This window comes from Tachypleus tridentatus, chromosome 10 (genome assembly GCF_004210375.1).
Source record: "Tachypleus tridentatus isolate NWPU-2018 chromosome 10, ASM421037v1, whole genome shotgun sequence".
Classification (NCBI taxonomy): domain Eukaryota; kingdom Metazoa; phylum Arthropoda; class Merostomata; order Xiphosura; family Limulidae; genus Tachypleus; species Tachypleus tridentatus.
In genome coordinates this window covers 4,166,537-4,180,954 of record NC_134834.1, presented here as the reverse complement: position 1 = coordinate 4,180,954, position 14,418 = coordinate 4,166,537, and the positions used below count along the sequence as shown (strand labels likewise).

Sequence of the window (14,418 nt, the reverse complement as noted above, 5' to 3'; positions counted from 1 at the left end):
ATAATATAAATTCCCTCATGTCAGCCACCTCACAGGGACAATATTTTTAAAGTTTTTTATGTCAGCCATCATGTGGGGACAGTATTTTTAAACTCCCACATGTTGACCACCATAAGGGGACAGTAGTTTTAGTTTTTCATATCAGGCACCACACGGGGACAGTATTTTTAAAGTTTTTCATGTCAGACATCTTGTGAGGACAGTATTTTTAAACTCCCACATGTTAACCACCATAAGGGGACAGTAGATTTAGATTTTCATATCAGCCACCACACGGGGACAGTGTTTTTAAAGTTTTTCATGTCAGCCATCACGTGAGGACAGTATTTTTAGACTCCCACATGTCGGCCACTACATTTGTACATAGTTTAAAATTTTCTGTTCAACACAAAGACATTTAATATCTGTTTATTTAACAAATATTGTATCTAATTTTACCACTGATTTCAGTAAAACATGTTACATGAATAGGAACTGGTTTGGTTTTCATTCATGGTAGAGCATTGTTGTTAACCTGTGTTTTTTATTGAAGCGTGTTTGATGTTAGCTTATATTTTGTTGTGGATTTTAACCCATGTTTTATCACATGAAGGAGTGTTGGTGCTAATGTGTGCTCTCGTACAGTTAACTATGTTTTCTTTACACTAGAACCTCCAAGGATTAACCCTTCCACTCCTAAAGAAGTTGATGTTCTCGAACATTCAAGTGATCAGCTACTGTGTGAAGCTAGTGGACATCCACCTCCAAGTATATCTTGGAAGAAAGATAAAAGACTTGTAACAGGTTCTTAAGAATATTACTTAGAACCACAATAATATTTTACTTTATAAGTGATGGGATTTAACAGAAAAAGTATTTCTCTTAATATAATTTAACTTTGTTTACAGCTATCATGTGGATTTAGTGATATATTTATTAATCTTTGTTTACAGCTATCATGGGGATTTAGTGATATATTTATTAATCTTTGTTTACAGCTGTCATGGGGATTTAATGATATGTTTATTAATATTTGTTTACAGCTATCATGGGGATTTAGTGATATATTTATTAATCTTTGTTTACAGCTATCATGGGGATTTAATGATATGTTTATTAATAATTGTTTACAGCTATCATGGGGATTTAATGATATATTTATTAATCTTTGTTTACAGCTATCATGGGGATTTAATGATATATTTATTAATCTTTGTTTACAGCTATCATGGCAACTTGATGATATATTTATTAATATTTGTTTACACCTGTCATGGGGACTTGATGATATATATATTAATATTTGCTTACAGCTGTCATGGGGACTTGATGATATGTTTATTAATTGTTTACAGCTGTCATGGGGACTTGATATATTTATTAATATTTATTTACAGCTGTCATGGGGACTTGATGATATATATATTAATATTTGCTTACAGCTGTCATGGGGACTTGATGATATATATATTAATATTTGCTCACAGCTGTCATGGGGACGTGATGATATATTTATTAATATTTGTTTACAGCTGTCATGGGGACTTGATATATTTATTAATATTTATTTACAACTGTCAGGGGGATTTAGTGATATATTTATTAATCTTTGTTTACAGCTATCATGCGGACTTGATGATATATATATTAATATTTGCTTACAGCTGTCATGGTGACTTAATGATATATTTATTAATATTTGCTTACAGCTGTCATGGGGACTTGATGATATATATATTAATATTTGCTTACAGCTGTCATGGGGACTTGATGATATATATATTAATATTTGCTTACAGCTGTCATGGGGACTTGATATGTTTATTAATATTTGCTTACAGCTGTCATGGGGACTTGATGATATATATATATTAATATTTGCTTACAGCTGTCATGGGGACTTGATGATATATTTATTAATATTTGCTTACAGCTGTCATGGGGACTTGATGATATGTTTATTAATATTTGCTTACAGCTGTCATGGGGACTTGATGATATGTTTATTAATATTTCCTTACAGCTGTCATGGGGACTTGATGATATATTTATTAGTATTTGCTTACAGCTGTCATGGGGACTTGATATGTTTATTAATATTTGCTTACAGCTGTCATGGGGACTTGATGATATATTTATTAGTATTTGCTTACAGCTGTCATGGGGACTTGATGATATATATATATATTAATATTTGCTTACAGCTGTCATGGGGACTTGATGATATATATATATTAATATTTGCTTACAGCTGTCATGGGGACTTGATGATATATTTATTAATATTTGCTTACAGCTGTCATGGGGACTTGATGATATGTTTATTAATACTTGCTTACAGCTGTCATGGGGACTTGATGATATATTTATTAGTATTTGTTTACAGCTGTCATGGGGACTTGATGATATATTTATTAATATTTGCTTACAGCTGTCAGGGGGATTTAATGATATGTTCATTAAGAGTTCAAGTAAATTTAGTAAATTTAAAATATGTAGAATTTTCTTTCTCAAATAAATAAATTATTGATCCAGGAAATGAGCTGGGCCTGCTTTTGGAAGCTAATGGGTCTCTACGGATTGAACAAGCTCGAACTGAAGATTCAGGACTTTACACATGTGTGGCCTCAAATGTTGCAGGCAATGACAGTGCTCACATTAAAGTGAATGTGCTCGGTAAGACTCCTTTAGAGATCTTGTCACACAAGAATACACCTTCATAACTGTTTAACACGTTCTTTGTCATCCATTAGCAGAGAACAACTATACACATGAGTATTTGTAAATAAAGATTCTGAAACTCAGGAGTATTAGAGGTTGAAACTTAGTGTTATGAAACAATAAACATTGTTAACTGTAATACTGATATGAAACAATAAACATTGTTAACTGTAATACTGATATGAAACAATAAACATTGTTAACTGTAATACTGATATGAAACAATAAACATTGTTAGCTGTAATACTGGTATAAAACAATAAACATTGTTAGCTGTAATACTGGTATAAAACAATAAACATTGTTAGCTGTAATACTGATATAAAACAATAAACATTGTTAGCTGTAATACTGGTATAAAACAATAAACATTGTTAATTGTAATACTGGTATAAAACAATAAACATTGTTAATTGTAATACTGGTATAAAACAATAAACATTGTTAGCTGTATTACTGGTATAAAACAATAAACATTGTTAACTGTAGTACTGATATGAAACAATAAGCATTGTTAACTGTAATACTGATATGAAACAATAAACATTGTTAACTGTAATACTGATATGAAACAATAAACATTGTTAACTGTAATACTGATATGAAACAATAAACATTGTTAACTCTAATACTGATATGAAACAATAAACATTGTTAACTGTAATACTGGTATAAAACAATAAACATTGTTAACTGTAATACTGATGACACATTGTTAGCTGTTGTAATACTCTTCATATGTTGCTAGCTGATGTATTATTGATAATACATTATTAGTTGCTGTAATACTATTCATTCGTTGTTAGCTATTGTACATTGCTAGCTGCATCAATAGTGTTCATACATTGTTAGCTGCTGTAATAGTGTTGATAAATTGCTATCTGCCATAATAGTGTTGATGTTGATACATTGTTAGTTTCTGTAATATTGTTGGTACATTGTTAGGTGCTGTAATATTGTTGATACATTGTTAGGTGCTGTAATATTGTTGGTACATTGTTAGCTGCTGTAATATTGTTGGTACATTGTTAGGTGCTGTAATAGTGTTGATAAATTGCTATCTGCCATAATAGTGTTGATGTTGATACATTGTTAGTTTCTGTAATATTGTTGATACATTGTTAGGTGCTGTAATATTGTTGATACATTGTTAGGTGCTGTAATATTGTTGGTACATTGTTAGCTGCTGTAATAGTGTTGATAAATTGCTATCTGCCATAATAGTGTTGATGTTGATACATTGTTAGTTTCTGTAATATTGTTGATACATTGTTAGGTGCTGTAATATTGTTGGTACATTGTTAGGTGCTGTAATATTGTTGGTACTTTGTTAGTTTCTGTTATATTGTTGGTACATTGTTAGTTTCTGTAATAGTGTTGATACATTGTTAGCTACCGTAATAATGCTGATACATTGTTAGCTTCTGTAACAGTGTTGATACATTGTTCGAAGTTCTTTTCTATAATCATGATTGTATATATAACACAGATATCAACAATCCTCAAAGTTATTGAATGTAATTGAAACAGTAAATTGAGTTTTATTTTAATTTCTTTTTTCTGGTACTTTATTGGAAACTTGTATTAAGGTGAATGAGAAAAATTTGTAAATGAATTTGAAAGCTATATTAGTTTCCTTTGTTAGAAAATCAAATAATATTTAATTTGGGAAATTATCTCTCACTTGATTGAACATTTTCCTGTTTCATGAGGTTAGCTGTTGATATGTTTTCAAACCATTCCTACAAACAGTTTTAATTTAAAGACTTCCTTCATCTATAGGTGTGTTTGGGAACAACAAAAATCTAAAAATGTTTATGGAGAGTATATGGACCTGTGATCCTTTTTAGTTTACCAGATATGAAGTATTAGGACTATATGGACCTGTGATCCTTAGTAGTATGTGTTACTGTGTATGAGTCCTAGATATGAAGTATCAGGACTATATGGACCTGTGATCCTTATTAGTTTGTGTTACTGTGTATGAGTCCTAGATATGAAGTATTAGGACTATATAGACCTGCAGTCCTTATTAGTTTATATTACTGTACATGAGTTCCAGATATGAAGTATCAGGACTATATGGACCTGCAGTCCTTATTAGTTTATATTATTGCACACAAGTCCCAGATATGAAGTATTAGGACTATATGGACCTGTGATCCTTATCAGTTTATATTACTGTAAATGAGTTCCAGATATGAAGTATTAGGATTATATGGACCTGTGATCTTTAGTAGTTTGTGTTACTGTACATGAGTTCCAGATATGAAGTATCAGGAGACCTGCTGTCCTTATTAGTTTATATTATTGCACACAAGTCCCAGATATGAAGTATTAGGACTATATGGACCTGTGATCCTTATTAGTTTGTGTTACTGTGTATGAGTCCTAGATATGAAGTATCAGGACTATATGGACCTGTGATCCTTATAAGTTTGTGTTACTGTACATGAGGTTCAAAGATGAAGTATTAGGACTATATGGACCTGTGATCCTTATTAGTTTGTGTTACTGTGTATGAGTCCTAGATATGAAATATTAGGACTATATGGACCTGTGATCCTTATTAGTTTGTGTTACTGTGTATGAGTCCTAGATATGAAGTATTAGGACTATATGGACCTGTGATCCTTATTAGTTTGTGTTACTCTGTATGAGTCCTAGATATGAAGTATTAGGACTATATGGACCTGTGATCCTTAGTAGTTTGTGTTATTGTGTATGAGTCCTAGATATGAAGTATCAGGACTATATGGACCTGTGATCCTTATTAGTTTGTGTTACTGTGTATGAGTCCTAGATATGAAGTATTAGGACTATATGGACCTGTGATCCTTATTAGTTTGTGTTACCGTACATGAGGTTCAAAGGTGAAGTATCAGGACTGTATGGACGTGTGATCCTTATTAGCTTATACTCATCTTACATTACCTGTGACATGTACAAAATACATTCAGTTTTAAAAGCAAGTTTGAAAGGGTTAGATATGAACATACATTGACTGAATGCTGGCCAGTGATTGGTGTAAGTATTAACATGTAATTTAGATCAGGGCTAAGATACAAGTAAGAAATCAAAGTGTATTCATGAAGTTCTAGTTGTAATGATTTGTATAAATGGTTATGTTTCTTCTTATTACAAATCTCTGCTGCAAGTTGTTTTGCACTTAAGTAAAATTCATTAAATAACTTATAATAAGTTACCTCTTGTTCCGTTGATGGAAAGTTTGTTTGTCTGCACACTTTGTAGTGCCTCCATCACTAGACCAGACCACACTAGAAAGAGACGTGGAGGTCGTAGCTGGAAAAACAGCTCGGTTTGTGTGTCCTGCTAGAGCTATCCCACCCCCTCTCATCTCGTGGTTCAGGGAAGATTTGGGTCTTGTTGATCCAACTACTGACAACCACTTCAGAGTGTTAAATGGTGGACGGGTCCTGGAGGTTCTGGAAACCAAAGAAGATGATGCTAAAACATACACGTGTGTGGCCAGTAATGTGGCAGGAGAAACATACAGTGACTTTAATTTAGATGTTCTAGGTAAGACTAATCTTTCATTTTTATCCAATAAGAAGTATAATTTAACACCTTTATAAGTACTGGTTAGGTGTTTAGTCAGAATGGTAGTCAAGGACCTTTATAAGTACTGGTTAGGTGTTTAGTCAGAATGGTAGTCAAGGACATTTATAAGTACTGGTTAGGTGTTTAGTCAGAATGGTAGTCAAGGGCATTTATAAGTATTGGTTAGGTGTTTAGTCAGAATGGTAGTCAAAGACATTTATAAGTACTGGTTAGGTGTTTAGTCAGAATGGTAGTCAAGGACATTTATAAGTACTGGTTAGGTGTTTAGTCAGAATGGTAGTCAAGGACATTTATAAGTACTGGTTAGGTGTTTAGTCAGAATGGTAGTCAAGGACATTTATAAGTACTGGTTAGGTGTTTAGTCAGAATGGTAGTCAAGGACCTTTATAAGTACTGGTTAGGTGTTTAGTCAGAATGGTAGTCAAGGACATTTAGGGATTTCTTTTCTTTCACACCTTCTGAGTAATGATTTGTGACATAGCAAGGCCCTACCATAATCATTACATTAGCAACAACATAAAAAATGCCACACAGCTAATGGTCAATGAGAGCACAGGTTAAAATGGATCTTGAGGAATGAAATCCAAATAATCATATATATGTGTGTGCGAATGTATGTATACATAAATGGTGAGAGAATGTTGTGATGTATATATGCATACTCTCTTGTACAGTCATTCTGTATTCATAACTTGTTGTTATGATTTGGGTGGAAGATGACATTAAATTCCAATTTCGTTATCAGTTTATGAGTTGTGAATTATCTGCCTGCAACTTGCATGGCATTAATTGGCTCGTGTGTCATTTATTTTAATTATTTACAATGCTGTATGTTGACATGTGCTCATGCATTAATTTACAGATGGGAAGATACAGCACTACACTATAAATATTAAACCATGGTACTGAAACAGAGATAACTTAAGATAAACATTTCCATATCTTTAGTTCCACCAAGTATTCCTAATGAGCATCTAAAGAATGACATTCAAGTTGTAGAGCAGGACCTGTTAGTGCTGGAGTGCCAAGTGACTGGAAACCCAACTCCAAAGGTAAACATCACTTGTTTGTCATTTAGTTTGTCTAATTCAACATGTGGGATCGTATGAAGAATGTAATTACAAAACATAAAGTAAAATAACTGAACTTTGTTAAAATTATTATCTACTGAAATAATACCTAAACTCTGTTATAATTATTATATCTACAGAAATAATACCTAAACCATGTTAGAATTGTTATATCTACAGAAACAATAGATAAACTCTGTTATAATTATTATATATGTAGAAACAATAACAAAACTGTTAATATTATTATATCTACAGAAACAATAGATAAACTTTGTTAGAATTATTTTGTCTACAGAAACAATAACAAAACTGTTAATATTATTATATTTACAGAAACAATAGGTAAACTCTGTTAGAATTATTATTCTATCTACAGAAACAATGACAAAACTCTGTTAGAATTATTATTCTATCTACAGAAACAATAACAAAACTCTGTTAGAATTATTATTATATCTACAGAAACAATAACAAAACTGTTAATATTATTATATTTACAGAAACAATAGGTAAACTCTGTTAGAATTATTATTCTATCTACAGAAACAATGACAAAACTCTGTTAGAATTATTATTCTATCTACAGAAACAATGACAAAACTCTGTTAGAATTATTATTCTATCTACAGAAACAATGACAAAACTCTGTTAGAATTATTATTCTATCTACAGAAACAATGACAAAACTCTTAGAATTATTATTCTATCTACAGAAACAATAACAAAATTCTGTTAGAATTATTATTCTATCTACAGAAACAATGACAAAACTCTGTTAGAATTATTATTCTATCTACAGAAACAATAACAAAACTCTGTTAGAATTATTATTCTATCTACAGAAACAATGACAAAACTCTGTTATTATTATTATATCTACAAAAACTATGAAATGGTATCTGTTTACTACTGTATTTTGTGGAGAAAAATTTAACTAAAATATCTCAAAATATCTAAGTTCTAACAGGGGTGTATATAGTTTTTGTACATATAATAATCCTAACACACTGATAACATTTCATAGTTACAGTAACACACTGATAACATTTCATAGTTACAGTAACACACTGATGACATTTCATAGATACAGTAACACACTGATCACATTTCATAGTTACAGTAACACACTGATCACATTTCATAGTTACAGTAACACTGATGACATTTCATAGTTACAGTAACTCACTGATGACATTTCATAGTTACAGTAACACACTGATAACATTTCATAGTTACAGTAACACACTGATGACATTTCATAGATACAGTAACACACTGATGACATTTCATAGATACAGTAACACACTGATCACATTTCATAGATACAGTAACACACTGATCACATTTCATAGTTACAGTAACACACTGATCACATTTCATAGTTACAGTAACACACTGATCACATTTCATAGTTACAGTAACACTGATGACATTTCATAGTTACAGTAACACTGATGACATTTCATAGTTACAGTAACACACTGATGACATTTCATAGTTACAGTAACACACTGATCACATTTCATAGTTACAGTAACACACTGATCACATTTCATAGTTACAGTAACACACTGATAACATTTCATAGTTACAGTAACACACTGATAACATTTCATAGTTACAGTAACACACTGATGACATTTCATAGTTACAGTAACACTGATGACATTTCATAGTTACAGTAACACTGATGACATTTCATAGTTACAGTAACACACTGATGACATTTCATAGATACAGTAACACACTGATCACATTTCATAGTTACAGTAACACACTGATCACATTTCATAGTTACAGTAACACACTGATGACATTTCATAGTTACAGTAACTCACTGATGACATTTCATAGTTACAGTAACACACCGATCACATTTCATAGTTACAGTAACACACTGATCACATTTCATAGTTACAGTAACACTGATCACATTTGATAGTTACAGTAACACACTGATGACATTTCATAGTTACAGTAACACACTGATCACATTTCATAGTTACAGTAACACACTGATCACATTTCATAGTTACAGTAACACACTGATCACATTTCATAGTTACAGTAACACACTGATGACATTTCATAGTTACAGTAACACACTGATCACATTTCATAGTTACAGTAACACACTGATGACATTTCATAGTTACAGTAACACTGATGACATTTCATAGTTACAGTAACTCACTGATGACATTTCATAGTTACAGTAACACTGATGACATTTCATACTTACAGTAACACACTGATGACATTTCATAGTTACGGTAACTGATAACATTTCATAGTTACGGTAACACACTGATAACATTTCATAGTTACAGTAACTGATAACATTTAATAGTTACAGTAACACTGATAACATTTCATACTTACCGTAACACACTGATGACATTTCATAGTTACAGTAATACACTGTTATCAAGCAAAAGGTTCACATATTTGTTGTTTATTACAAAAAGTTAATCAAATTCCAGATAAAAGTTTAACTCTCTAATTGTTTTGCTTCTCTTGGTATGAAAAATGTTTATCCAGACCTAACTGTTACTGTGTAATACAAACAGAAGAACATAATTTTTTATCAAATAATGATTAGAAAATGGAAACACAAGAACAAATAATTATAGATCATTCTTATATTCTGTATTTTTAACTAAAATTTACAAAACCTTTGTTTGAGGGTTACAAGTTTTATAACCTCAATGTAGCAACATGCATTACCTTGTAGTTTAAACTGTTTATATATTTTATCCATACAGATAGCTTGGATGAAAGATGGGGAGTTTGTCTCACCTTTGAACACTCCTGGAGTGAATATCTTACTTATATATATTTTATCCATACAGATAGCTTGGATGAAAGATGGGGAGTTTGTCTCACCTTTGAACACTCCTGGAGTGAATATCTTACTTATATATATTCTATCCATACAGATAGCTTGGATGAAAGATGGAGAGTTTGTCTCACCTTTGAACACTCCTGGAGTGAATATCTTACTTATATATATTCTATCCATACAGATAGCTTGGATGAAAGATGGGGAGTTTGTCTCACCTTTGAACACTCCTGGAGTGAATATCTTACTTATATATATTCTATCCATACAGATAGCTTGGATGAAAGATGGGGAGCTTGTCTCACCTTTGAACACTCCTGGAGTGAATATCTTACTTATATATATTCTATCCATACAGATAGCTTGGATGAAAGATGGGAGTTTGTCTCACCTTTGAACACTCCTGGAGTGAATATCTTACTTAATGGACGTAAGCTTCAGATCAATCGGACTAGAGTTTTTGATACAGGCTCCTACAAGTGCATTGCATCTAATGTAGCTGGCCGGGGGGAACAGCAGTTTGATGTCAGTGTATTAGGTCAGTACTTGTAAGGTGTTTTACCTAAGGTAACTGGACATGTGGGAAGTTCACTGGAAATATTAGGTTAGTACTTGTAAACTGTTCTACATAATGTATCTGGACATGGGATACAGGAGTTTACTGTGAATGTTAGATTAGTACTTTAAACTGTTCTACATAATGTATCTGGACATGGGATACATGAGTTTACTGTGAATGTTAGGTTAGTACTTGTAAACTGTTCTACATAATGTATCTGGACATGGGATACATGAGTTTACTGTGAATGTTAGATTAGTACTTGTAAACTGTTCTACATAATGTATCTGGACATGGGATACATGAGTTTACTGTGAATGTTAAGTTAGTACTTGTAAACTGTTCTACATAATGTATCTGGACATGGGATACATGAGTTTACTGTGAATGTTAGGTTAGTACTTGTAAACTGTTCTACATTATGTATCTGGACATGGGATACATGAGTTTACTGTGAATGTTAAGTTAGTACTTGTAAACTGTTCTACATAATGTATCTGGACATGGGATACATGAGTTTACTGTGAATGTTAGGTTAGTACTTGTAAACTGTTCTACATTATGTATCTGGACATGGGATACAGGAGTTTACTGTGAATGTTAGGTTAGTACTTGTAAACTGTTCTACATAATGTATCTGGACATGGGATACATGAGTTTACTGTGAATGTTAGATTAGTACTTGTAAACTGTTCTACATAATGTATCTGGACATGGGATACATGAGTTTACTGTGAATGTTAGATTAGTACTTGTAAACTGTTCTACATAATGTATCTGGACATGGGATACATGAGTTTACTGTGAATGTTAGGTTAGTACTTGTAAACTGTTCTACATAATGTATCTGGACATGGGATACATGAGTTTACTGTGAATGTTAGGTTAGTACTTGTAAACTGTTCTACATAATGTATCTGGACATGGGATACATGAGTTTACTGTGAATGTTAGATTAGTACTTGTAAACTGTTCTACATAATGTATCTGGACATGGGATACAGGAGTTTATTGTGAATGTTAGGTTAGTACTTGTAAACTGTTCTACATAATGTATCTGGACATGGGATACATGAGTTTACTGTGAATGTTAGGTTAGTACTTGTGAACTGTTCTACATAATGTATCTGGACATGGGATACAGGAGTTTACTGTGAATGTTAGATTAGTACCTGTAAACTGTTCTACATAATGTATCTGGACATGGGATACAGGAGTTTATTGTGAATGTTAGATTAGTACTTGTAAACTGTTCTACATAATGTATCTGGACATGGGATACATGAGTTTACTGTGAATGTTAAGTTAGTACTTGTATACTCTTCTACATATTGTATCTGGACATGGGATACAGGAGTTTACTGTGAATGTTAGATTAGTACTTGTAAACTGTTCTACATAATGTATCTGGACATGGGATACAGGAGTTTACTGTGAATGTTAGATTAGTACTTGTAAACTGTTCTACATAATGTATCTGGACATGGGATACATGAGTTTACTGTGAATGTTAAGTTAGTACTTGTATACTCTTCTACATAATGTATCTGGACATGGGATACATGAGTTTACTGTGAATGTTAGGTTAGTACTTGTAAACTGTTCTACATAATGTATCTGGACATGGGATACAGGAGTTTACTGTGAATGTTAGATTAGTACTTGTAAACTGTTCTACATAATGTATCTGGACATGGGATACAGGAGTTTACTGTGAATGTTAGATTAGTACTTGTAAACTGTTCTACATAATGTATCTGGACATGGGATACATGAGTTTACTGTGAATGTTAAGTTAGTACTTGTATACTCTTCTACATAATGTATCTGGACATGGGATACATGAGTTTACTGTGAATGTTAGGTTAGTACTTGTAAACTGTTCTACATAATGTATCTGGACATGGGATACATGAGTTTACTGTGAATGTTAGGTTAGTACTTGTAAACTGTTCTACATAATGTATCTGGACATGGGATACATGAGTTTACTGTGAATGTTAGATTAGTACCTGTAAACTGTTCTACATAATGTATCTGGACATGGGATACAGGAGTTTACTGTGAATGTTAGGTTAGTACTTGTAAACTGTTCTACATAATGTATCTGGACATGGGATACAGGAGTTTACTGTGAATGTTAGGTTAGTACTTGTAAACTGTTCTACATAATGTATCTGGACATGGGATACAGGAGTTTACTGTGAATGTTAGATTAGTACTTGTAAACTGTTCTACATAATGTATCTGGACATGGGATACAGGAGTTTATTGTGAATGTTAGATTAGTACTTGTAAACTGTTCTACATAATGTATCTGGACATGGGATACAGGAGTTTACTGTGAATGTTAGATTAGTACTTGTAAACTGTTCTACATAATGTATCTGGACATGGGATACATGAGTTTACTGTGAATGTTAAGTTAGTACTTGTATACTCTTCTACATAATGTATCTGGACATGGGATACATGAGTTTACTGTGAATGTTAGATTAGTACTTGTAAACTGTTCTACATAATGTATCTGGACATGGGATACATGAGTTTACTGTGGATGTTAGATTAGTACTTGTAAACTGTTCTACATAATGTATCTTGACATGGGATACATGAGTTTACTGTGAATGTTAAGTTAGTACTTGTAAACTGTTCTACATAATGTATCTGGACCTGGGATACAGGAGTTTACTGTGAATGTTAGATTAGTACTTGTAAACTGTTCTACATAATGTATCTGGACATGGGATACAGGAGTTTACTGTGAATGTTAGATTAGTACTTGTAAACTGTTCTACATAATGTATCTGGACATGGGATACAGGAGTTTACTGTGAATGTTAAGTTAGTACTTGTAAACTGTTCTACATAATGTATCTGGACATGGGATACATGAGTTTACTGTGAATGTTAGATTAGTACTTGTAAACTGTTCTACATAATGTATCTGGACATGGGATACAGGAGTTTACTGTGAATGTTAAGTTAGTACTTGTAAACTGTTCTACATAATGTATCTGGACATGGGATACATGAGTTTACTGTGAATGTTAGGTTAGTACTTGTAAACTCTTCTACATAATGTATCTGGACATGGGATACAGGAGTTTACTGTGAATGTTAGATTAGTACTTGTAAACTGTTCTACATAATGTATCTGGACATGGGATATATGAGTTTACTGTGAATGTTAAGTTAGTACTTGTAAACTCTTCTACATAATGTATCTGGACATGGGATACATAAGTTTACTGTGAATGTTAGATTAGTACTTGTAAACTGTTCTACATAATGTATCTGGACATGGGATACATGAGTTTACTGTGAATGTTAAGTTAGTACTTGTAAACTGTTCTACATAATGTATCTGGACCTGGGATACAGGAGTTTACTGTGAATGTTAGGTTAGTACTTGTAAACTGTTCTACATAATGTGTCTCGACATGGGATACAGGAGTTTACTGTGAATGTTAGGTTAGTACTTTTAACTGTTCTATGGTGAATTAACAACTATATGGATTGTTGATACATTATGTAATTTACTTTGTTCTTCAAGCATTAGGAAGTTGTTTGTTTATTGTTACAGTAATGTTTTATTTATTGGTAAAGTGTTAATAACTATTTTCAGTTTTCTGTTCAAGTAAAACATTTTTTCTATACTT

At 32.2% G+C, this 14,418-nt stretch overlaps 1 protein-coding gene across 1 annotated transcript in view; it reads left to right on the top strand.

Moving 5' to 3' along the window:
* LOC143227929 (hemicentin-1-like) overlaps positions 1 to 14,418 on the top strand; it is a 246,350-nt gene that overhangs the window by 52,898 nt on the left and 179,034 nt on the right. The window contains 6 exon segments of the mRNA XM_076459284.1: positions 649 to 783; positions 2,515 to 2,655; positions 5,953 to 6,240; positions 7,231 to 7,334; positions 10,121 to 10,317; positions 10,560 to 10,735. Of these exon segments, the coding sequence (XP_076315399.1) occupies positions 649 to 783; positions 2,515 to 2,655; positions 5,953 to 6,240; positions 7,231 to 7,334; positions 10,121 to 10,317; positions 10,560 to 10,735 (1,041 nt within the window).